At 47.8% G+C, this 26,016-nt stretch overlaps 2 protein-coding genes across 6 annotated transcripts in view; one reads left to right on the forward strand and one right to left on the reverse strand.

Annotated features, from left to right (window-relative positions):
• The window catches only part of LOC135900948 (lateral signaling target protein 2 homolog), a 58,240-nt gene extending 35,527 nt beyond the window's left edge, over window positions 1–22,713 (reverse strand). The window contains exon 1 of one of the 2 annotated variants that reach the window (XM_065430579.1): window positions 22,478–22,713. In XM_065430579.1, the coding sequence (XP_065286651.1) occupies window positions 22,478–22,513 (36 nt within the window). In that variant the 5' untranslated portion in view covers window positions 22,514–22,713. The remainder of the gene's footprint in view (window positions 1–22,477) is intronic. The other variant, XM_065430584.1, reaches the window with a different exon arrangement.
• Window positions 22,714–23,323: 610 nt separating this feature from the next.
• Window positions 23,324–26,016, forward strand: part of LOC135900979 (ribonuclease H2 subunit A) — a 41,101-nt gene continuing 38,408 nt past the window's right edge. For 3 of the 4 annotated variants that reach the window (XM_065430608.1, XM_065430615.1, XM_065430629.2), the window contains exon 1: window positions 23,324–23,515. In XM_065430608.1, coding sequence (XP_065286680.1) covers window positions 23,389–23,515 — 127 coding nt within the window. In that variant the 5' untranslated portion in view covers window positions 23,324–23,388. Of the gene's footprint in view, window positions 23,516–23,804; window positions 23,944–26,016 lie in introns of those variants that run through there. The other variant, XM_065430622.1, reaches the window with a different exon arrangement.

Here is a 26,016-nt window from a genome sequence, read left to right on the forward strand (position 1 = left end):
TTTCGACCATCTGGGGTTCTTTAACATGCACCCATAATTTTTAATTCTTAAGTCCACTGCAGGACGACGGCATCTCCCGGCGATCTCCAATTAGCCTTGTTTTGCGCTAGCAAGTTTCAACTTGCCTCTGCAAATTTCCTCATCATCCCACCTAAAATTCTGCCGGCCTCGACAGCGCTTCCCTTTCCTTGGCACCGATTCTATAACTATAATGGTCGATCAGTTACCTACCCTACGCATTACACGAGGTATTGCATAAAACGAGGTCTTGTTAAGAATGTAACTGGAACACCAATGCATTTCTCCGCAAAAGTTCGGGAATTAATATCTCGAAACTGCATGCCATCGTGCAGTTTGTCACCTTGCGAACTCCACAGCTAAAATTTGTAAATTGCAATACGGACCATAAGGTAAGTAGTTAAAAACTTAATTAGTGAATTTGTTAACTAGTCATTTACAGATTTTAATTTTGTGAGCATATCTGCCTCTTCGAGAAGCCCAGTTCATGAACTAGAATTGTGCTACCTGCCACAGGAAACCTTTAAAATTAAAAGTGTACGATGAAACACACGGTATATCAGTTCGCCTGCGGCAGCCGCGCGCGCGACGTGATACGGAGACAGTGAGCCACGCCATGCTCATCCGCGGACTGAATCGGCGATTTGGTCCGTCGTGCGCACAGAACGTAAAGAGTAACACGAACTGCTTGCACCGGCCAAACTCGATCCATTTAGGTTCCATGAGTGGGGTCAGAGCAGCCACGCACGCTGATGTCGCGCCGGCGTTAGCGCACTGATTGGTTGCATCCGTTCGCTGCGCGCGAGTCTGGATGTTGCGGCAAGAGGTGGTTCCTGATGAGGAAACTTCCGGCGAGCTGGTCGACATCTTCATTGCCGACGACACCGCAGTGGCCCGACAACCATATCACACGAAGACGCAAGCTGGGGCGAATGCTGCGGTGTTGCACAGCAGTGGCGACGCCTGACCTCTTGTATGCAGTGGACACTTAGCGTGGTCGCTCGCGGTACACAGAGCAAAACATTACGCAGTCGGTGACGTCACTGTCAAAGCAGGTTCAATCCGAGCTTCACTCCAAGCAGCTCCATTGTCGCCCAAGTAGGTGATGCGCTCTAAGTAAGCTGATTTGCATATGAGATGTTCCCGCAGCTGTTCGTGCCGGTCGGCTTCGGTCAGTTGAAAATTATCACAATGAGTGTTGTAGATGCCGATAATGTTTATTATCGCAACGTTCGACTGATGGCTAAAACTTTAGGCAGCTGATGTAAGGGTGGGTCTCCAGGTGCTGTGACGTGGAACGGAGGCAAATCAGCTAGTGCGCACGTAACTACCCATCATGACTTGGCGAACGGCACCAGACAAGCATAGGCCTTGGAGGATTGCACATGCCGCCCTCGGCGTTCCGCTCGGTGAAGTACACAAGGCTCTACGGTTGGTGGGCGCCGAGCCAACATTTCAGGACGGTGGCGTCTTTCTCCAATTTTTTTCTCGAGCAGTCCTATATGATGACGCCAGATACGCTGCGAGTCGCGGCCCCACGAAAGATGGGTCAGCACCCGCGGGGGAAATGACGCGTCAAGCATGCATGCTCACAGCATCGGATCCAGAACAGCAGCCCTCATTAACCGTTAATTAACCAATCGTACCTCGGTCAAAGCGGTAACAATGCAGATGCTGCCGCGCAATTGATATGACGGCCGATCTGCACACGGTGCGCGTGGTGGAACGAACAGAATGCTTTCTCGGTGTCGCAAAACGCACAAATATTCTCTGCTTTACCATCTGTCGCGTGACTGTAAAAGCTTAAGCCACATAACAATCGCTGCTGCATTACATATAGCACTGCCGCCACAATGACGGTTTACGATTAGGAGGAGAGCTCTTACTTTCCAGGTCTAAGGAGCGTCATCAGTTAGGACATCAGAAGAGCCACTACATGGCCCAAAAGTTACTCGTGCTCCGAGTTGGGGAGAGGTATTTGTTCTTTTCAGACAGCGCATGAGATGCTCTTGTGGAAAAGCTTTAAAAAAAAAAACTGCTTTCATATATCAATCAATCATGCAGCAGACTCAAGCGCAATTAATGGTGGCATTAAAAACAAGCCAGTGCATTCCTCACGCAAGAGTGACAGAACACTAAAGAAGTATATAAGCTATAAGAGGCTGTTCATTTCGGAAAATATCATTTTTTATGGAGAACGAGGAGGGTGCTCATTGGCGTTTATCCGTTTTCTTTAAAAATAACCGGTGTCATTCGAGGTGATGCGCTGCGGTAGTGCGAAAAAGCGGCAATTACCCACGAAAAAAAAACAAGAAAAAAAAAACAAGAGGCAGCTGCCATCATGAGTGCTTCGTATTCAGGGAGAGCTCCTGAATACATTGATTGATGCGGATTTTTTTGTTACATGCACGAATAACACGCGCTCAGAAATAGCGACGTGCCAAAGGAAGCGAACAGAGCGATTGACCTGCTACCTCGGTTTTGCGTGAGTATAAACAAACGTCAGAACGCGCACATATACACTATATGGATAGCGGAGGAGGAGCAGTTAAAACCTCAAGATCAAAGATCAGAAGCGCTTAATTGTTGTTCGCGTTAAGCGGCGGGAACATAAGACGCTTCTTTTGATAATCATACAGAACGCTGCAGAGGGCTACGTTTCAATAATAATAATAATAATAATAATAATAATAATAATAATAATAATAATAATAATAATAATAATAATAATAATACCTACACTAACCGCTGCTGTGTATCACAGTTCCACACACCGATGGTTTTATTGGATTCGCCGGAATAACCAGACTGAAGGACGCCGACCGAAAAAGTCAATCTTGTTGCGAAATATGAGCGAGAACAAAGAAAGCAGCGATAAACACAAAACCTTTCTCAAGGTTGATAAAAACGAAGGTCACTGTATATACATTTAACCCGCACTTCGCCCAACAACGCGGAGCTCGAAACACCCACCTTGCTTAGTGTATTTGACCGCGCGCAAGGTGACGTCTGACGCATGCAATGCGGCAACGCCGAGTATTTGAGCCTGCTACAGAAAGTTTAGCGATCATGAGTTGTCCACGCACAGAGGCATGGTCAGCGCAAACAGAAACAGATTGCCTGCCAATATTTTCCCGCTACAGATTTGTAGGTGGGAGCCTGTATATACACAGTTTTCCGCCTTATTAGTCACCTTCGACAGATCTATAGATTGGTCCAGCTGTGCACAGCGAGAGCGCGTAATGAAACGTGTTCCTTGATGCGCTAACGGAAAGGAAAGCACAGACGCTGTCAAGCGGCTCAGAAGAGTGCTTTCGCGCAAATTGTCTCGGGAGGCAGCTATCTTTAGTTTTGCTGCACATTTTACAGCCGCCGTAAGTTTATGCGTCACAAGTACTGCGCTTTTCAGAGCAGACATATGAGACCAGGTCGTTGACTTTCTTCATTGAAATGAATGGATTCCGCAATGGTAGCATCGCGCAGCGCCCCATCGAGGTGGAGTATACACAGACAGGGCTTTTCTTTAAGCGGCGGCAGTCTATCGGTTAGAACCATGGACACCTCGGAGGGGGAAAAAAAAAGTTGCCATTTAGTAGACAGCTATAAGAAATAAGGACAGCAGTTTTATCGGCCGTATAAACTTGGAAACATTCGCTTACTAATTAAATTAGCATACATTATGTCAGCGCGTACAGGCTAACATGAACACATCACACTCGATGACTGCGGGCACTCGCTGTCAAGACGCTGGAGTGGGAAAGTGCGGCTTCAGCAGCAGCGAGCGAAGTGATCTTCGTGTTGTCTATCGCTTCAACGTAAACTGTGCGGCGAGAACACATCACGCACGAAGGTGTGAGGTGTCTGCAGATCGCTTTCAAGATAGGCGCGTGCAACCGCGCCAAGTATGTATACGTACGCAGTTGCTGCCGGAGGAGTAGAACCCCCCTCCCTCCCGCTTTCTTCCTGCGCGCGTGAGAGTTTGAGCCGCGATCGGCGGTTACCCTCGCGCCCAGTCGCGAAATACGCAGCTGCGGCCGGAGCACGACGACCCCCCCCCCCCCGGCCTTTCGCGCGGCTGAAAACAGCGCGTTTCCTCCCCGCTTTCTTCTCTTGCGCGCGCCAGATTGAGCCGCGATCGTCAGCTCCCCTCCCGCGCTTTCACTCGCACATACAGCGTATACAGCGCGCGTTTATAGCCCTTGGTATAACGGCGATGACATCACGGCGACGACAAAAATGCGCCTGGAGTGTCCATATAATTGCTATCGCAACAAAAATATCACGAAAGGCTTACTGGAAGCCAACGCGTCGGCCCCACGCAGAACTGAAACGTACAACCTGCCAGGGACCCTTAAGCGTAAAACTATTCCAATTTGTTGGTATTCCAATCTCCTGACGTCAAATTAGCGTAACCGCCGACGCAAGCATCGGGCGGTGACCCGCAGGTTTGTCTAAACAGACCAATCAAACGCTCTCCTTTTAAAGGAGGTCACTTTTGTTTGCTTCAAAAACGAATAACATTGCTACGCTGAGCGGCTTGTCTTATCTAATTGGCTGATAAGAGGCGAGGAGCACGCTCAAGTGGAGAGGGATTCGATGGGGCCGAGCCAGTGCACTGAAAATCGATAACCGGATGAAGAGGGTGGAGCCGGCGTCTGCGATTGGTCCGTTTTCCCTTGCTTGGCTTGCGGTGGCTGGTCGAAAATCGCGGCGGCATTAAATTTAAATTATGGGGCTTTACGTGCCAAAACCACTTTCTGATTATGAGGCACGCCGTAGTGGAGGACTCCGGAAATTTTGACCACCTGAGGTTCTTTAACGTGCACCTATATCGAAGTACACGGGTGTTTTCGCATTTCGCCGCCATCAAAATGCGGCCGCCGTGGCCGGGATTCGATCCCGCGACCTCATGCTCAGCAGCCCAACAACATAGCCACTGAGCAACGCGGCGGCATGCAGCGGAAGGTTAAGAATGTCGCTAAAAAGCATTCTCAGCAAAGAAAAGTTGGCTGACCAAGGTCGTAAACGTGCCGAAAGTGCTCGAAAACGTTACATGGCCACGCAAAAAGTTTTATTGTACGCAAATAAACCCATGCTCTACGGCAGGTGCGAGTAGCTAGTGCCTGAGCGATCGGCGGCAGCCATCTTTTATTCATTTCGGAACGGGGTAGCCTGCGGCTATTCAGAGAAAAATTCAGTTTTGTTCGGCATACTAATGCATCTTTAAAGCATACACGTAACTTTGACGCGGTGAGTTTTCACGGTTTTGTTGCATCGAGTGACAGACAGGTGAAGTGGATGCAGCCTGAAACCTATTGACCAATGGCAGAGGATTAATGGCGAAAAGACGTCGAATCAAAAATGATTATTTTTCTTTTGTTCGGTATAAACATGCATAATCAGTGTGTACACGTCATGTCAGATTGGGAGCTATCCTGGTTTGCGTGATGTCGCGTGACTGACCGGCGAAGTGGGGATGGCCCCCAAAAGTTTTGACCGATCGTGCAAGGCTGATTGCAGAACTGGAATAGAAAAGTTTAGAATAGCTTTACGTTATAGCGGCCCTGTACTTGTGTGCAGCCAAAACGCGAAATTGCTTCACCCATTGCGTTCTTCGAACACATTTCGCAGTCAAGTTCACCGACCCCAGAACTAATAGTATAGAATTTTAACAGCTTCGGGCACAAAGATAATTTCCCACCGAACTGTACTAATGAGAGCGAGCATAAAACGGATGAGAAGAAAACGATATGTCATTAACGCGCCAGGCTTTTAAACAACGTATGCAAGGTCGCGTAATCTTACTTCGTTGTTAGTTCCTTTAACAGAACGATACTGTCACCTTGCTGTTTCCGTTCATACTTTCTACCTTCAACTGTTAATGACACGTCCCCTTTGAAAGCGCTTAGGTCACTGGTGTTAAAAAAACGCCGAAGAGCAATGCTAAAACCGGTGACTGGTAAAGCATTATTTCAGAACTTACATTAATAAGCGTTTTAAAGAATCCTTACTGGGAGAGAAAACGGAAGTCAACCTAAACTAAAGTTCGCGCACAAACAGCCGAACCAGCACGTCAGTGTGACGTCACGGATTTCAGTGTATTTACTCGTATTCAATGTGTTTTGTTCCTTTTTCGGAAGGGGGGGGGGGGAGGGAGAGAATTCGCGAGGTGTAGCCGTGCACTGACGCAGCTAGCTGAGTCAAGCACGACGAATTAAAAAAGAAATACGCATTCTGCGGTTGACATTATGCTGCGCACAGCACATATCAACAGCTGTCTCCACCATGGCGACGCAAAGGAGTTTGCTGTCTGCTGATGTGCAGAGTTGAAAAGCTGTCAACAAAAGAGCCATTTTGAAGAGCCCATGTCTTTTTTTTTTTTAACTAGACCCACGACTACAACATACTCGAACAGTAACGCCAGCAGTTTTTGCTGCCTTTGATTCACTTACCCCGCATTCAAGAAGGTTTTCACAATGTCGAGAGAGCAGAGCTCGGGAGCAGGGGCGCGGAAAGCTGTCGCAGTGCGCCGGACGAAAAAGATAAAACGACACGCACAGACGTGTCGCAAATAGAACAGTGACCTCACAATGACTAAGAGCTTCCCAAGTACAACAGAAATCACAGTACACCATTGAACACGCATTGATCAGCGGACGCGAATGCTTCATTTCTGGGAAAACGGTAATAAGACCAGGAGGCTGGGAAAATTCACAGTCGCGTACACGTGGAAAGAAAGGACCTGACAACTTGTGGGACACAACGCGCGCGCGGAAATATGCGCCATCCTTTCGCATCCGTCTCGAGCGAACAGCCGAATACGCTGAAACCCTATTCGGGTGCCCTTACAGCCAGGATCACCGCTGCGTAAACATCCGCAGCATCAGTGCGAATTAGACGGCTTTCGGTACTTGAAAACACCTTATCAACGCACCTTACAGAATGTACTCACGACACCCGAGTTTTGTGAAAACACTTCTGAGCTCAATGCAGCCTATCGCACTGCTCCTCCCAAAAGAGGCCGTTGAACGCAGGATGAGGCAGAATGCAAGAACCGGCACCTTGGGCCGACAGAACACGACAGAGGCTCTCATTTGCCCTCAGTACACACAGTGAACTCCCGAAAACAGAAAGCAGCAACGTTTATTGCGCCAAACAACCGTTCTGCTGAAGTGAACGATGAATGAAGGAACGCAGGCGTGCTTCAACGAAAGGCGATACGACTTGCATTCGCGTGAATAAGCGTCTATAGCCGCGAAGGTAAGTCTAAACAACAGTCGCACCTAGCTCTGACAAGGGCGCCCTGATATGGAATGGAGTCAACAGCCCAGGAGAGGCGCTATGTCTGCTCTAAGGAAACGCGTTATCACGAGAGCAGCCCAGAAACACCCGCCGCAGTAGTCCGGTGGCTACAGCACTGCTAAGCTTGAGGTTGCGAGTTCGATCCCGCACCCGGGCGCATTTTGATGGGGGTGAAATGTAAAAAGACGATTACGATACTCCCTAATGCGAAATTTGAGCGCAGCTTCATACGTGTTTTTATTTCGCGATATATTGAGGCAAATATATTTGAAAGAGACATGAAGCACAGTCGACAATCGTGGGAAATCTGATCTGTGGCTCAAACGCGTCGACTTTTATACATGACTCTTCGAAGGTTTCAGTGTAATCCCTGGTTCCGCGTGGCTTCCAGAAAGTGCTACACAATTCGCGTCGCCCATGCCATCAAATTACGAAACAATCGCAAACAATGACAACCGAAACAAGCGTGAGAGAGAGCTGGCGCGAGCAGACGATAGTACGCATCGAGCGGCCCCGCAGGCAGCAGTTTCCCGCGCGCACGTCACTGAAGGGGCCGCTCTCATTGGCCCCCGCCGTTCGCAGCTAGCGTCTTTCATCTCCGGCTCCGCGTTCGCTCTTTATCTTTCGCTGTGCTCGTTCGCTCGGTTACGCCGCCGACGCTCGCCTAAAGCTGCGCTCCAAAACGCTCGTGAGCTTAGATATGTGCACATTAAAGAATCCCAGGTGGTCAAAATGAATGTGGAGTTCCCTTGGCGTGCCTTATACACAAATCGTGTATTTGGCATGCAAAACACCAGAATTTATTATTTATTAGAAGCACAGAAAGACGCGAAGGGGACGTGGGACCAGGGCAACGGCTCGTTTACACAAACCTTGCACGAACCGGCTATCGGACGCGCCCGATTCGAGCGTGTGGCACGCTGCCGCGTCGACAGATCAGCCGCAGCCGACGGCACCCGAGGGCAAAAGGGTCGCCCGCTTGCCGGCGGTGGCCAGCCGCTGTAGGGGGAAACGGAAACCCCAATCCGCCACCGCGCGCATAGGCTTATAATAAGATCGCCCAATTCAATGCCGCCGGCTTCCTCTCGCGCCACTGCCTCGCCAGCCGCTTAACTTGACGCGCGCGGCCTAGAATTTTCTCCCAACACAGTTCCCTCGCTTGCACGGTCGGAATTCACTTAGCGTCTATTAACAAAAAAGTGGCACACGAGAAGGAACGGTCGAGCGAGCTACAGCACATGCCAGGCCGCCGCCACAGTCGTGCCCCAACAGCGCTTGCTGGCAACGATGCTTCGTAGCTGCACTTTCCTTCGACCGCGTTGAGATTGTGGCGGATAGGTAGCGACAAGAAGCGCAACGCTGAATAACAGGTCCAGTATATATGGTGTCAGCTAACTTTAGCTATCGTTTAAAAATATGCAAATGCCACGTATCTGGACAGAAGCAAGTTAATGTTGTTTGCCGTCGCTTGGAGATACTCAGAGTATCTTTTTTTTTGCGTTCCGACCAATTACATAATTAGTCTTGGTTAATTAAACAGCTCATCAAACGTTATAACTAGATTAAATGTGTCAATGAGAATATTGTACAGCGACATGAAAAATTACCAATACAGCTTTCTGTTGCTCAAAACGTGCTACATAAGTGTTTTTCCGATTGTGAAAGAAGCCTGCGAATACACGCAAAGTGCCTCGAGCGGCCAGTCACGCGGCAATTTTGCGTGCATTTGTGGGCTTCTTTCACGCTCGGAAAAACACTTTTGTGTAGCACGTATTGAGGAACAGAAAGCTGTATAGGGAGTTTTTCATGTCTCTCTAATATTTTCTCATTGACATTTTTAATCTAATTATAATGTTTGAAAAGTTGCTTAATTAATTAAGACTAATTATCTGATTAGGCAGAATGAAAAAAAGTAGTTTGAGTTTGAAACTGGCTATATGTGTGCGTGTGTGTCAATTCCCTGTATCACACGCTCTTGAGGGGCGAGTGCTGCGGCTGAGTCAAAATTTCCACCGCTACGATATACATACGGTGGCAAGGCCATCACAACGTAGGTGTGGGCTTTGACGTCAAAGGAAGCAATATGGTGCTCCCTTGGCGGTGACCTTCCGAGCTGTTTCATCACCGCGCCTGAAGGGCGGATGGTCGCTAGACTGTGCAAATGAGCTTACTCTGAAGGAAACTCTAGTCCTGTACTAGAATACGCATCCATCTCAGACTTCCGCCTGTAATCGAGATGACTTTTTAAGGGCCCCTCATCAGGTCTGGCCATTCCGAGCTGACAACCGCAATGCAAACAATGCGTGATAACGATCGTGTCTGCGAAGTATCACATTCCTACGCGCCATGGAAAGAGCTTAAATTTCAAACCAAACGCCATTTATACTTCTCGCGGGCGCCGCGGTCCCAGCCGGGGAGTCGACGTATATCGTGCAACTGCGCCTACGCACATGACAGTCCTGCGACGTCGCTCATAGTGCCACAGGACTTCGAGAATTATTCAAGGCAACATCAGTGATTTGTTTAATCTGTTGCTTCAGTAGACGAATTAAAGTTTAGAGAAATATTATAAACATACAAACCGAACGTCTGTGTGTTTTTTTTTTTTACTTCGCACCGAAGCAAGAGAGATGTACTTGCGTTTTGTCTGCTTGTCCCCACGTCGTGCAGTCGCGCGCTCAGAGAACGAAACTGTAAATTTCTACCGTGTTCCAGCGCCGCGAGCACGCTCTGTGATCCGCTTGTGTCTAGTCAGGTGTTCTCGTGCCCAGCGTGCAAAACTGTGCGCTGTGCGAAACGAGACACGAACAACAGCTCGCACGCGAGACCGTCACCGGTAGTGCGCCACTCAGCAAAAACACGCGAGAAAAAGAAAGGAAGGAAGGAAGGAAGGAAGGAAGGAAGGAAGGAAGAAACAAAGAAACAAACAAAGGCGGGGCCCGTGACGTATTGGTCACGCGACCCTCCGGCTCCAGTATGGGAGAATGCAGGGAAGGAATTTCGCTTGCGGAGGCCAGACACGGCAAGTGGAGAGAGTGTCTTAAGTTGGCGGCGGTGACGCTCGCCTCCTGAGTTAGTTAATCCGGGTTTAATGGCGCAAAAGCGACAAAGGCCATGCTGCGCATGGCCTGAAATCATGGGTTGGCGCCACTTCAAATATTTCTATATCTTCTATTAATAAACTAATCTGAAAAAAATGTTGCGGTAAACACTCCTTAGCGTGCACATAACTTCCAGCGTATAACCAAGATTTGCTATGTGGCCTGATTAACGCGTGCACAAGAACAGTATACCAGTTTGCTAAGCACGGATAAGAATATCAGCAATATGGTAACAGCAAAGTAATCTCATAACACTGAAGCAACATGGTAGAAGGGTAAATCACCGTATAAACTCGTGTAAGGGCCGCACCCCCAACTCGGCAGCCCAAAATTTGGAAGAAAAAAATTCCAACGGAGAAGCAATCACGTTCGGTGCCCCGATGCCGGGCGCGCGCTTCGGCGAATTTGCGCGCGCTGCGTACTTCTGCGTGCCGCTACTAGATGGCGAGAGCCGGGGTATGCACAAGATCTGGGGTGTGCACAAGTCGCTGGCTGCGCCAGCACCATTTTCACCAAAAGGTGCGGTCCCGTGTAAAGGCTGCACTTCATCAACATCGTGAAAAAAAAAAAAAGCCCGGCCGTCGTTACATGAGTCTATAAAGTACGTTCTACAGGCATCCATGTGTGTGTGGAGGCTGCACACAATGGGGCTTGCCATTTGCTCCCTGATCTCCCTCTGAGAGCCGAGTACATGAACTACACCAGTTGAGCTAATAGGGAGCTTTAGAAATAGTCCTTTAACGTGCACCTAAATAAGTAAACGAGCGTTTTTGCATTTTACTGCTATCGAAATGCGGCCGCCACAGCCGGTGATCGAACCAGCTGAGAGCCCATGCTCAGCAGCAGCGCGTTTCCCAAAACATTATCAAAACAGCGGTTGCTGTCCTAGCGATGGCACGATGGCGACTACACGACAAAGAAAACGACTACTACACCCTTACAACGGAGCACACTATTGAGGAAGAACGCGCCGCGGAAGCTGTCGGGTGGCAGCTTTTTCGTGCCGCGGTAGGGGTCGCTTCTGGACGGATTTTTCGCTGCTTGCTGCGTACAGCGGACTGAGGAGACCACTGAGAGCGGTCCTTTCAGCGAGAAACTGGTGTCAGGACCCGCCCGAGAGCTCGATTTGCACTCGCGTCGGGTGTGAGCCGGACTAATCGTTTCACATTAACGTCACGCTGGTTTTGGTTGGCTTGGATTGGTTTCATTCGCCATGGTTTGCGACTGTTTTTGCAATGATGAGTCTAAACCGAGATGTCCAGACGGAAATGTTTTTGGAGACAGTGTGCCATATCCGATTCTTCTGTACGACAAGACGGACCCTGAATACAAGGTCGCGGAGGCGACTCTCGGTATCTTGTTCTCGTTGTCCTTTGAACGCGGCGACGTCGCACCAGAAGGATGCACATCATCATGATTATGATCACAGTGGCAACGACGCTGTCATTATCATCTGAAATGACTTACATTAAGCATAGAGTTTCACACTATAATTACTATAGGGAACTCTGGCGCTGCGATTGTTCAGCCAGCATAGGGACGATGGGAAGTACCTACATGGACTTGGCTGATCTTCGTGCTTGAAGATTCATACGTTTTTGTGGCTTCGTTTATTATCCACTATCTGCCTTCATTGACCTAAATTTCAGAGCAGTCTATACCTTTCTTGAAGTGCAGAAGGCAATAAGACTCTGCGAACACGCATAATCGCTGCCAATTGCAGCGGTTCTGTTTGTCCTTATGCAAAAGTGAGGCGTGCAGACAGGACACAAGAGTAGAGAAGTGGACAACACGAACGCCGACTATCAACTGAAGGGAGCACTGAGGCGAAAAAAGAAAGACACAAAACTCATCTGCGCATGCTCAGGAATGGTAACACCACGTGTCAGTCGGGTACATGTGTCGGCATACGTGAGAGATAACTGCTAAGGCACTTAATCTCTTCCTTATGTAAAGTAATCGAAGGCTGATCACGCAAGCACTTCCACCATTATAGATATGCCATGCCTCTACCATAAGACGCGTATCTTCATTCTTACGCCTGTACAATATCGCGCATTCATCTAACTCTGGTGTGCAGTTACAATCTCGGCAATGTAGCGAAAGATTAGAAGGCGATCCACCGGTTAACGACCTTTTATGTTCCATTAACCTCTCATTGATACACCGTCCCGTTTTCCCTACGTAGAACTGGCCACAGCTAAGGGGAATTTTATGACACGTGGTGTTACCATTCCTGAGCATGCGCAGATGAGTTTTGTCTTCCTTTTTTCGCCTCAGTGCTCCCTTCAGGTGATAGTCGGCGTTCGTGTTGTCCACTTCTCTACTCTTGTGTCCTGTCTGCACGCCTCACTTCCTTTTTGCATAATGAATCCTTAACAACTAGCTCAGCTTTCTGTCGTTCTAAGCGTCTGTTTGTCCATGCGTCTATGGCGTAATGATTTCAACATCGAGCTTCTATGCTTCCCGTGTTCGAATCGTGCCGTCGAGAAATTTTAACACTGCATATTTCATTATTTATAGCGCCGTACATTCTTGAAAATGACAGGTTTGAAAAGGCACGAAGCCGTTTAAAGCCAGAAAGACGAAGTTCAGGCAAATCCATGTGCTACCCATCATTCCCATGCTGGCTGAACCGCTCTGCTTGCAGCTCCCGTAGACACTAGCGCCACAGTTCCCTATAGTAATTGTACGAAACTCTACAGCGTTAAGGCCGAAGAACGTAAACACAGCGCCGATCTGTCAGACGCAAGGAAAAAGCGCGTGGCATACACGCAGTGAGGAGGAGAGATTTTCGTGCCGTCACTTGACGGCCGCAGGCAATTTTGCATGCGTTCGCCGGCTTTTTCCACGCTCGGAAAAACACTTTTACGTCGCACGTACTGAGCAACAGAAAACTGTATCGGTAGCTTTTCATGTCGCTGTACAATATTCTCATTGACACCTTTAATCTAATTATAACGTTTGAGAAGTTGTTTAATTAACTAAGACTAATTATGTAATTAGGCAGAAAGCAAAAATTATCTCAGTGTCTCCAAGCGACGGCAAACAACATTACCTTGGTTCGGTCCAGCTACGAGCATAGTTTCAAAGTTTGGCTCAAGTTAAGTGAAACGCCCTGTATGCGATTAGACGGTATTCACAGGAATTCACCCTCGATTCGTACCGCGGGTACATTTTTCCACCAGAAGGAGTAGAAACCGACAGTGGTCGAAGATCGGGGCGTGGCCAAACTGGCCAGGCGGGCGGAAAACATCCGAATCTTGAACGCCGGGGGTCTGGACAGTGACAAATTACGCCATACTGGCAAATTATCTTGTGGGCTCTGATTGGCCCGAAATGGCAACATAGCGAATTTCGATAGGATGGTCGAATCTGACAGTGTCCAGAAAGACCACTCCGGGTATGGACGTCCAGACGCCGCAGTCGGACGAAGTTCGTCGACGGCTCGTCGTTTCCTCATCCTCTGCATACTGTTTGGGCCATGCCAAATTGGCCTACATAGTTTGTAAAGCAAAATAAATAAAGTAGTCTAGGTTTTGGGCTCTATTCCACTGGCGGCTACAAACGCGAATACGGCTGGTGCTACAAATGCAAAAAGATCATCTGAATTTGCGACCGCAGCCACCTCGCCGGCGAACAGCTAATTAGAGAGGATAGTCGCAGCTGTCGTTACTTAATGCCCAGAGCACCCATTTGGTTGAGAAGAATCTCTTGCGCTTTATGGCAACAAACGCCGTGTCGCGAGAAAACGCCCCAACACTCGAACTACACAACGCGAGAGTGTCACGCTTCGCGTTCACGGCAGCATTTGCCGGTGGAAACCGGCAGCAGTCGAACCGAGCTCGTGGGGAAAAGATGGCGGTCAACAAGCACGACTCAACCGCAGATTGCACGGTTCGAGTGAGGGCTTTCTTGAGCAATAAACGGCCATGTGTAACCTCATTGCAATATTTATGGCACGGAGCGAGAACATCAGATGATGCCGAAGTTGCTGGAACACAATACTACATTACTGCAACAGCGTTTGCTGAATACAGCCAAATGCTCCCCCAACCCCCATCCAAAATTTTTTTTTTCTTCTATCCTGAGCGCGTCCTTGTGCACGCACGCGAGATATTCGGCCACTTTGGCAGCTGTATCGCCGCGTTCGCCATGTATGTACTTCTTGGAGGCCACCATCTTGATCGCGCGATCGTTAATACAACTTGAGCGTGAAACACTATCTGCTTATGGAATCGGCGCCTATAGCTACAACTATGCTGTTGCATAATTTTGATATATTTTGGAGCTGCGGAGCGCTGTTTTGGGCGCATTTTCGCACAAGGTTGGCTGGCAAACGATGCACCAACAGTCAACAAACAAATACGTGCCCGTAGTATGCATACTTTTGTAAATTTCTAAGCTCTCTGACTTGACAGCTACACAAGCGGTTGTTTATGCCTCAGATATATTTATCACGCAATATTTCTTCCTTGGAGTACATGTTCCCGCTGCCTTGTCTCTGACAGATATGTCAGCAGTATTTTTTCGTTCCCTAAACTCGTGTTACGTCAGAAGGCGTGCAGGAGTCTGCCGATATCACCTTGAACACACCAACACTCCTGCCTAAGAGAAAGGAAGAAAGAAACAATTTCCCTGCCATGCAACTTTTACGATTTCGGCAACACGATTGAAATGTGTATATGACATAATAAAATTAATTAAATTCTGGGGTTTTACGTGCCAAAACCGCGATCTGATTATGAGGCACGCCGTAGCGGGGGACTCCGGAAATTTGGACCACCCGGGGTTTTTTAACGTGCGCCTAAATCTAAGTACACAGGTGTTTCGCATTTCGCCCCCATCGAAAAGCGGCTGCCGGGACCGGGATCTGATCCCGCGACCTCGTGCTTAGCAGCCCAACATCATGGCCACTAAGCAACCACGGCAGGTGCACCCAGCCGAGGCTACGAGCGCCAGTGTCCCCTTTAATAATGGACCTCAGTTATATGCGACAGCCCCCTCGACTGCCTGCACGGCACGGAAAAAAAAAAAAATGTCATGCGAAAGGAAAGAAGCGCGACTTAAGTACTTGACTCTCCCAACAACAGCAGTGGCACACGCTTGCCTCCTCTCTTTGTTCTACTACCTGCCCCGAAGTATGTAGAATACCATGGGCGGGTGTCGGCCATTCGCCTTTTTCGAGGCTGTTGTAGCACACTGAACGGCAGTCTTGTGCGGACAAATTCACGGGAGACATTACACGACACTCTCGCAGCCCGTACTCCAGTACACAACACACCACACGCGACCGCGCTGCCTGGCGACTTTCTCATTTGCTCCAGCGAGCGGCGCTGCTGAGAAGCTTACTTAGCGCGTGTTGTAAGTGTATTTTTAACTACGTTCACTGTTGCTAAGGCACTCAGTGGCCGCCGCTTCTGCAGTGACCTGCTTTGGGTCAGAAATGAAATAGCCCTAAAATTTCTTGCTTCTTTCTGACACAACAGCTCAAACTAAGCCGATCACACAGAACGCAAGGTCATTGACTTCTATTGCCGCTTTTTGCGCTATTATGTCTTCTCTAGACGCGAACCAACTATCCAAGCAAAGAAGTCTGTTGAAGTATGTGTCAGGCGTTTCTTAAAAAAAAAAAAAAAACTGTTTATCATAGATAAAAAAGCTACTTATCAGGCAACACAGTCTTCGCCTTCCTGGACAACAGTCGCCAACAAGCTCTTAGTTAACTACAGTATCGGCGAAATTCAAGTCTGTGAGCGGTCAAGGCCCAATATACGTCCCCGAAATGTGCCGCGAATACGCCAGTGCCCCGCGTATCAATTATCCACCTTATTCCTTACGCACTGAGAGAGGAACATATGCAGAGCACTGACTTCGTTTATGACATTGGCGACAATGAGCTCAAAATGCTGTAATTCTACAATTACAGGTGCCGTCAAGTCACGAATTAAAACCTCATTAGTGAGCCTTAATTAAAGGGCTTACGCGTGACTACTGAGCATTTGGACGCCTGCTGCCATGAACGTGTTGAAAAATAGCTTGTTCTTGTAGGCCACTGAAACAATCGCTGCATACTCGACGACCGACATGTCACGTTTTTCAGGCGTTTGGTGACGTATGCGCATCGGTAGTGCTAGTAATGAAGCACCCCATACGTATAATTCTTGTGGAACGCAATCCCTAACATGCGCAAGAAAACAACGCAAAACAATGCGCAACGAATGACTGATCGATAGACTGATTCATTCATGGGGTTTATAGCGCCATAAAGCAACTGCAACATATGATAGATGCCGTATAGTGGCAGGCTCTGGACTAATTTCGACCGCCTGGAGTTGACACGTACAACCAAATCTAAGTGCACCACGAGCTTTTTTGAGTTTCGCCCCTATAAAAACGCAGCCGCTGCGGCCGGGAATCGAAACCGCGACTTCGCGTTCAGGAGCATTGCACAAGTTCGCCTTTCTCGAAGTGAAAGCGCTGCACATTGAACTCGCGCCCCTGCGTATACGCCTCTACTTGGCAAGCCTCGCTTGCAAACCCTCTTAGTGCCTATTCGGGCATCTGACTCGTCGAGACGAAAAGCAGGCTGGCAAACAAGACGGAGCGAGGCTGGGCTTTTGATCGTTGGGTTTCACCAATTCGAGGCAAGCCATCGGAGAACGGGTACGCGCACGACAATGGAATGTGCCACGTTATTTGGCAGGGCTGTGGAGGCAGCTGCTAAGCACGACCGAAGATGCTTCGTCGCGATGATCGCATTGGAATAATGACGCGCCGCGCCGGCTCGCGTGACTGCCTCCTGTATCGCGCGGCACACGACACGCGCAGGAAACCGAGACGTGCGCGCGGATCGCGACGGCGCCGCACTATGGACCCGTCTCGTGTGGCCGCGAACGCTTCGGATGCCCGACAGCGGCAAGTACGCGCGGCATTTCGTCAACAAAATGTCGCTAGCGGCGTGGCTTATCTGTCGCGCGCGGTAACTGGACGGTCGCGCAAACAAGACCAAAGTGATGTAATTCGCGGTGGCTGACATCATCACACACCAAAGTGGACAATTTTTAATGTCAGGTCTCAACGTCAGACATATAGTCGGGAAGCAGAACTGTTTTAACGCGATATCGTTAAAGGCCCCGTGTCGCATACCTAGCCCCCCCCCCTCCCCCATATGGCGCAAGGAAGCTACTGAAATAATTGAATTTCTCGAACTAAAATATGCAGAAAAATCGCAAAGTACGACTTACACACAACCTACAGACATGATAGCGTCGGATTGTAATTTGACTATGCGAGAAAACATAATTCTGTTACGCGAAAACGAAAAGAAACCACTTTTCCAGCGTTTCTACCATTCATAGACTGGCCACGGCGTTCGCCATTAGCGCGCCGGCGTGTGAGTATCTTGGAGGCCACGCCGCATCGCAGCCCACGCAAGACACCGCGTTTCTGCCAAAACGGTCGCCTTCGTGCATAGCGTTAGCGGCCAGCGTTTACCGGTAAGCATTACGGTTAAATACGCTCCAGTTGCCGGGAAGCGTGAGAAGCAATCAGGAACCTTTGAATGCTGTCGCGTTCCATTGTTAAAGGCGAAGCGTAAACGTTCTCCAAATTGTTTCACGTTCAACTCCCCGCGGTGGCTCAGTGACTATGCCATTCTGAGCACGAGGTGGTGTGTTCAATTGCCGGCGGTTACAGCGCCTACATTCCGCGCTATTTTTGTGCACGTCGCAAACTCCAGTTGGCCGACCGGAACACTCCAGTAAACATGCTCTAATTTGCCCGTTAGTTTCTCCGAGACGTTCTTTTGATCCTCTTATTATTATTGTTGTATTTGTATTATTATTGTTGTACATAAGCAGCAATGAAGCAAACCTCGCAGGACTTCAGTTTTATCACGCCATGATAGACGCATGCCAACGCCTCTCGCTAACGCTTTGGATTACGAAGAAAAAGAGGGGAAAAAAAAGAAACGGTGATAAAGAAAGTGACAGGCTACGTCTGTCGGTTTCCGCGGTGGAAAATGCGTGCTACACGCTCGTAAAGAACGCATCTTGTACAAATATTTGTGACACAGAGTGGAGGAGGGAGACACCCGACTATTTTGACAACTTCGGATTTTAAGAGAGGTCTTGGAGGAGGACTGGAGGGCGGGGTTACATACATGTGCAGCGCGCGGAATAGGCTCTGCCTTGGTATGTAAATTTCCCCGCACGGGGGAGGAGGGGGGGGGGGTGTGACATGTTTAGGGTAGTTGGCGAAGCGACGAAGAGGATCTCGCACCCAAGACGCAGGGCTAACCGCCAAAATGCGAACGGGAAACGTGCACTCACAGCCGCTAGTCCGAAATAACGCGGGCCAGACACGAAATCGTCCCCGCGCACTGCACCGCCACGAGACGACGGCGCTCAACGGAGCCAGACGAGCCCCAGGGTGGGTGGGGGTTGTAGGGGTGAAAAGCAGCGAACGTTCCTGGAACGCTGGCAGAGCTGCGAGACGCGCCTTCGCGGTAATCGCGCGGGAACTTCCCACAAGCGTCCACTCATCCCGCCAGTCAACAGCTACTTGCGAGCAATGTCACATCTTGTCTCAGCTCCCTGCAACAGGAGCGACGTCGAGCAGACGTCGGTCCCCACGCTTCCGCGAATAACATAGGAAGCGGAATTCGCTCGTTCCATTGCAAAGAGAATGTTTTTCAACATCATACGCGGCTGGGCGATAACGGCAGAGTCGACCGTCGCCCATGCTCGACGCGATCGAAGCGTTCGAGAAGACGGGGAAGCTACTAGTACCTGCGGAAGTCAGGTGCCGACTTTGCCCGCTCTCTCCGATCACCGACGCCGAATCGTACACTGACTTTTGACGTTCACTGAAAGTTCCAGAGCGTTTCACGAGCGAAATAAATGTAAAATGTGCACTCGCGGCTGGAGCACGGACGTGGTTCCGTGACGCACACACAATATATACGTGCCTCACCGAGTGCTACAATCGCAACGGCTGTACTATAGCAGAACGAACTACTTGCAAAAGAACTTGAGTAGTTAGCATCCTGTGTCATTTACGCCTCTTGGCGATATCCTTTGACGTTCTGAGAGAAGACATGCAAACACACCTTACTTGGATATATCTTTTTTAGAGTGGTGGCGACATCGGCTCGATGTCTCTGCTGTTGCAACGAGCGGAGACTTCGTTCGACGTTGTGACATTAGCACAGCGCCATTCAAAAAAAGAAAAAAAAAACTACAATGATTACGAAATTAAGTTGTCGGGTTTAACGTCCCTAAACTGCACAGCGGGTTAGGAGGGACGCCGCAGTGGAGGGCTCCGAAAAAAAAGCACAGTACACGAACGCTTTTGCATTGCGCGCCCATCGGAGTGCGGCCGTCGCGGCGGGAATCGAACCCACGCCCTCGTGTTCAGCAGCATAACACCATAGCCACCGAGCTATTGCAGCAGGTCCTCATAAACATTAGACCCACACAAGGGCAAAAGCAGAAATGTGGTCCGTTTATCTCTAGTTCTGCATGTCTTTGCACTGTAGCTTTCATTGTTCTATGCATGTGACAAGTAGTTTGCAAAGACGTGGATAAGAAAGTCGAGTGTTCTCCAGTAAAAACGGAACTATCAGCAACGTAATCCTAATCTCTGAGCCTTGGTACGCTCAGAGGGCGCCTCAGTGCGACGTCCTGACCAAGCGACGATAAAAGCAACAACGTGGCCAGATTGAAACACGGAAACGGCCCTCAAGCAGTGAACGGCCTCGCATGTAGGATACGGAGAACAAAGTTCCCGTCACCCTTCAAGAGAGGCCCCGAGCTAGCAGCACCACCACAGTGAATACACTCCTCACATAACAGCGAACACACTCCTCAGTGAATGACCGGCGACGCATGTTGCGGCAAGCGCAGTGCCACATAAGCAAGGTTCATCAAGTAGCTGCCACCGACTTCTTTTGGAATGCTACCGCCCACCAAGGCCGCGTGTGAGGCCCCACGCGCTTGGTGGCGGTAAGCAGACATGGCATGGTCGAGCCAGAAGACCGTTCTACGCGAAGCACATATCTGCGCCTGTGTCTTCTTCGCTTAGTCCTGTCATCTGCATTGCTTGTGCTATAATCGAGTGCCGCGTTTTCCTGCCGGTATGCCTCCGCCGAGGAATCGCTCGCGAGAAGCCGCCTGATCGTTTGTCCAAAAGAACGCGTTGCCGGGCAAGTCGATGCGGTTTACTACGCATTCTTCTTAACGGCACTAAAAGCTCACACCGTGCAGTGAACAAGAACACGCGCTTGTGTGTGTCGTGTTCGCTGTGTGGTGTCTTTTTTCGCGCCGTATAGTTGGTCGCTATATAGAGTTGAAACATAGGAGGATATGTAATAGCCGGCCTTGCAGCACAGTTCCCATTGTAGTTCAGCTCACGCAACTGAACGATCCTGCATTACGACAGACACACAAAGACGGCAGATGAAATCCGCGCGGCATGCCACCAGAGCTTCAGTTACCAATCGTCAGCGCAGCCAGAATTTAGACCGGAGCAGGAGCGGACAACACGCACTGTCGAGGTTTTGGGTATATATATATATATTGCCTGCGGCATACAGGAAAATTCTTGAACTAGATGGCTCGAGGAGGCAGACAATACTTGCAGAATAAATCGCGTATTATAATTGACTCATTAACCAAATTTCACTAATGAAGTATTTAACTTATTACTTAAGGGCACAATTTACAAATGATAACCGGTGAGTTCTCAAGGCATTGTCCACTTGGAATGAATTCTGAAGATGGCCCCGGTTGAGCGGTAATACAGTGTTACAATCAATGAAATACGCGTAAATTACAATCCAAGGACATCAGCGAAATAAAATAACAAATGAAAACTCCAATCCACGAGAAGGGGGACAGGGCGCAATCATCGACCCCCAAAGTTTCCTCGCGACCACTTCCTCAAAAACACGGAAGGTAACGAACGGCCGGCTAGCTTTGTCACGTCGTACCTACAAGACCGATGGGCGACACGGCGCACGAATTCGATTAGGCCCCTTGGTGTCAAGAATATAACAATGTCCAAGCAATCGACACCTTAAACCACTCCTCGGTGCCTCACGCAGTTGTTAAACATACGGCACAACGAAAAGCTAGCCGAAAGTAATCTCGATGCAGACGTTCATCAGTGTCAAACAGAAACGCGATTGTAAAATATTGATATAGTGATCCGTGAAATCACTGCTATCGTCACTTTATTTTAGACAGAAAGGACGCAAGAACATTACCAAATAAGAAAATTATGAGGAACCGACAATCGTAATTCAAATAGCAGAAGAGTTTTAAAGGTCATAAAATACTTATAGTCGGTACAGCTACGTAGTAGCCGTCACGACTAATGAAATAGCTAAACGTTGCGAACTATGTATAATAAATTGTGCGTGATGTCAGTTAACGGCAGGGGCAATTTGACACACTCTGCTCCACGTCGGTTTCCGCACATAACGTTAGCTGCATCAGCAAGAGTGTGAATATACCGGTCGTGAAATTATCAACTACTAGCGGTAAAAAAATAAGGGTCCCGAGCGGATTGCATTGCCATGTCACACAGGCCGACGCGAAGGGGCTCACTTTCCGGATGTCACGGCCCAGCAATTTGAATATATCCCTGCTGAAGAGATTGCGAAAGCTAATGGGTCTGATGACGCATTCGGCACAGCAGACAGACAATGCTCGCTCTAACTGCACTAAAGCAGATGTAATACGCCTATGGATGGACAAATTATTCACACAGCATGCAAACGATCGTCGGCCACCAGTCCTGAGGCTGGAACCGCGCGCTTCAGCAGACGCGTTTCACTGTAGTTTAGGACGCTACTAAATGTTGCTGAAGTAAACAGTAGGCCAAAGTTAATCACACTAGTTGTGCGGCGTTGTTTGAATAAAGTCTGGCAGTTGGAACATTTTGAAAAACGACGGCGCACCACGTATTGCAGATCATGAGAGACAGGCGCGGATGGTACGCAACTGCTGCAGACGATAAAGTCGATCAAGCATTAAGCCTAAATATCTCACCTTTGGTCTGTAGAACCATTTCCTCAGGGAGTTCATCGTGCGAATCTGTGCGTCTTCCTGATATGCCTTTACTCAGTCCGCCAACGCTTCGCAAATCATAATAGCTATTAGCCCAGCCAACAGCAACTAGAGAACAGTGTCGAAACCGTCGCGACTTTCAGTCACGCCCGCACTCGACCGAAGCCCCTTCAGTTTGCGTAGCTGCTCGCGGAACGGGACGCACAGCACGGGACGCGAGCAAGAAAACAACGCATGCGCGAAGTGCGATGCTCTTTCTACTTAACTTCCGGCTCCGTTTTCAAGACGGATGTACGACAGCATGATGCTATAATGACATGTTCATTGAACGCATTGATCATAAGCATAATAATGGCAGGCATATTTCTTGTTTGTTAGGCTGATACTAAATTATATATCAATTTTTGTGAAGCGAACTTGTTCTTTCTTCGAATTTAGGCTATTGCGCATCAAGTTCCGTTGAAAATAAATGGCAACATTGCAGTGCTCTAAATGCATATCTAAATGCAAGGCCTTTGAGATTGCATACTGAAAACTGAAGAACTGAATGTTGCAATCTTGGAGGCCATACCAACTTGCAGTAATTTGAACTTTAGGACTGTCTAATAAAAATTTAATACCTATTTCACTACTTTGAGCGAGCCATGAAACCAACGTAGTAAATGCACCGTTCGTACATTTATTTGTACTTTTGAAGTCCCATCGTGGAAAAAGCATGGAGGAAGTTTTTACTTCCTCCATGAGGAAAAAGAAACTGAAAGAGCGTAGGGGGGGGGGGGGGCTTTGAGGAGTGGCTTCGACAGTGATCGAAAGAATCCAATCCAATCTACAAAGCGTCTTCTGAAAAGGCGGGCTGCTTCAGTATTTTTCGTCGTCAGAGTGCCATTGTCAGCATGAATTTAGATACTTTTAATAAAAATAATAGCAAAAATGCTATAATTAAGTCAGTCGTACCGGATGTAACAAAATCAGAGCCTTGTATGCTGGGCGTGGACGAGGCTGGAAGAGGACCTGTTTTAGGTGCCGTGCATGGATGCTTAATTTTGTTGCCATACGCGTGATCTACATAGCTTTGAATCCTGCGTTGGAATAATAGACCCAGAAACCTTTCATCAAGTGATTCGCTGATGTACCTTCGATCATATTGTAGCTACCGTCAATCGCGGCAAACTCTTTGAGTATGAGCTTTGAGTATGCTTTGAGTATGAAACAATTATTCTAGACATGGTAACACTACACATTCGAGCACGAAATAATATATCACAAATATACTGAAGCATTCAGCGAGACAGGCAGAAAAAGAAAAAGAATGTTTTGATTTTATTTACTGTTATGCACGCAGTGCCGTGTGTAGCGTGTTGCAAGTCTGAATTGTAATTGAATCGTTTTGAGGAAGAAGTTTTCGACAAAACTTCGTTAAAAAGCCCTTATCATCTTGACGTAAACACGTAAGTTTACGCGGATGATATTGCGTTCCTTGTTTCTTCAGGTGACATTCAGTCTCATTACAGGACGTAAGATTATCACCACCCTTGAACAGTGGCTAGAAAGAATTGACCCGTCTCTCAACGTTAACAAGAGCGCGATTCTGGTCTTCATTTCCGCTAAGGAGTTCAGTGTATATATCTCTCTGTTATCAGAACAAATTCATCCCCCAAGTTGAAGAAACTAAGTACTTTGGGGTGATTTGTGATAGTAAACGCAATTTGCTACTGTATGTTCTGTAGTGTACTGTATGTTGCTGCAAAAGGAGGCAGTTCTCTCGGAATATTGCGACGACTGAGCATTAATCGTTCTGAAATGCGAAGAGACACGCTGCTAATGATATACAGCATGTATGTCAAGCCAATATTAGAATTTGGGTGTGTTCTGTTCTCTGGAGCTGCCGCTTATTCTTATAAGCGGCAGCTTATAAATAAAATGGAATGCACTACACTTTTGGCTTGGCCTCCCCAAATTTCTAGCGAACGCTGTACTGTACCTGGAAGCGCGAGTGCCTTCGTTAATGTCTAGGTTTTGACTACTAAAAGCTGAAACCTTTCTGCGACTGCATGAAGCCCATTTTAGAAGACACGAGACAGTGTTTATTAGTCTTGACAGTTTTTTTTAGTGTCCATTGGCCCCATTTTCATGCTTACTGTTGGTCTCTGCACAGGCATTACTTGAGCCCTTGAACTCCAGCAAATTCTACTACTGTCCCTCTAGAAATTATTTTTGAAAATGTCTACCTAAATAATGCAAAATTTTTATCCTCATGAATTTTCAATAGCTTGCTGGGTGATCACTTAGGCATATTCAGACCAACATTATAATAACGACAGATGCCTTGCAGAGCAATGAAAAGGAAGGTGTAGGAATCTTTTCTCATTTGCTAGATGGGTCTTATTCAATTAGGCTTCCTGGTTTTACTCCTATCTATTTAGCAGAATTCTTAGCTTTAGTTTTATCATTGTGGAGATTGAACCCCTCTCTTTCAAAGTAGCTACTATTGTCACCGACTCGCTCTCTCTATGTTGATCACTTACAACATGTAGCGACAAAATAATTTTGCAAGCATTATGTTTATTGGCTCTGTCTCATTTGTATTTTCTTTGTTTAATTAAGGTGCCTCTGCACAAAGGTTTACCTTTGAATAAATGTGCCTACTCATTAGCGCAGGCTTTCCTCTGTGGCCCTTTAGTTTCTGCTGTTTCTCATATCACTGCCCCTAGGTTTCATAGATTAACAGTGATGAACGAGCTGTATAAATCTAGCCTGGCCTCGTGTTCTGACTACCACCACCTACTATTCCCCTGAAGTCGTAAATTCTGCCCAACATGCAAATTAGAGGTTGCATTTACTAGGGTACGCTTCCGCATCCTGACACTAAATTTCTATATACACAGGGCTGGTTTGGCGGCATCTCCTTTGTGTATACAGTGCGATGAACTGGAAACAATTGACTACTTTCTCGTTGCTTGCCTACGATATTGCTCAGTAAGAAGGTTGCTCAAGGTCCCTATAAACAAGCTTGGCCTCAGCATGAATATCCCCGTCCTGTTTTTATTTGGAGCTTCCACATTGGGGTACAGCCGCCAGAATGTTTGCAAAGTGATGAGAGATTATTCTTGACACCAATCGGCTGCCTTCCTAAAACAGTAAACTTAGGATAATTATTTATCTATTTTTAAGACACTTTAGCATGATGGCTGCTCCACTTTAAACACTGAGTAGAATACATGTTCCCTCAGTATTTTTTTTTTCTAAACTTCTTTCACCCATTTTCTGCAAACTGCACACTTTTTCTCAAATAAACGAGTGCCATTATTAGAAAATTTATGACTGGGTAAGAAGTGAGGTTACCTTAAAGATGATACTGCTATGCTAACATAACTTGTATTTTTTATTTGTATTCTCACTAAACTCCAATATAAAAGTTAATTATGAAGCACCAGAGTAGTGCAGGCAAGCATATGCACAAAATAATTTGTATTGTTTTTGAATGCAATATTTATTCTAACTTATTTTAATTTGTAGAAGGG

Source organism: Dermacentor albipictus, chromosome 1, assembly GCF_038994185.2.
Source record: "Dermacentor albipictus isolate Rhodes 1998 colony chromosome 1, USDA_Dalb.pri_finalv2, whole genome shotgun sequence".
Lineage (NCBI taxonomy): Eukaryota > Metazoa > Arthropoda > Arachnida > Ixodida > Ixodidae > Dermacentor > Dermacentor albipictus.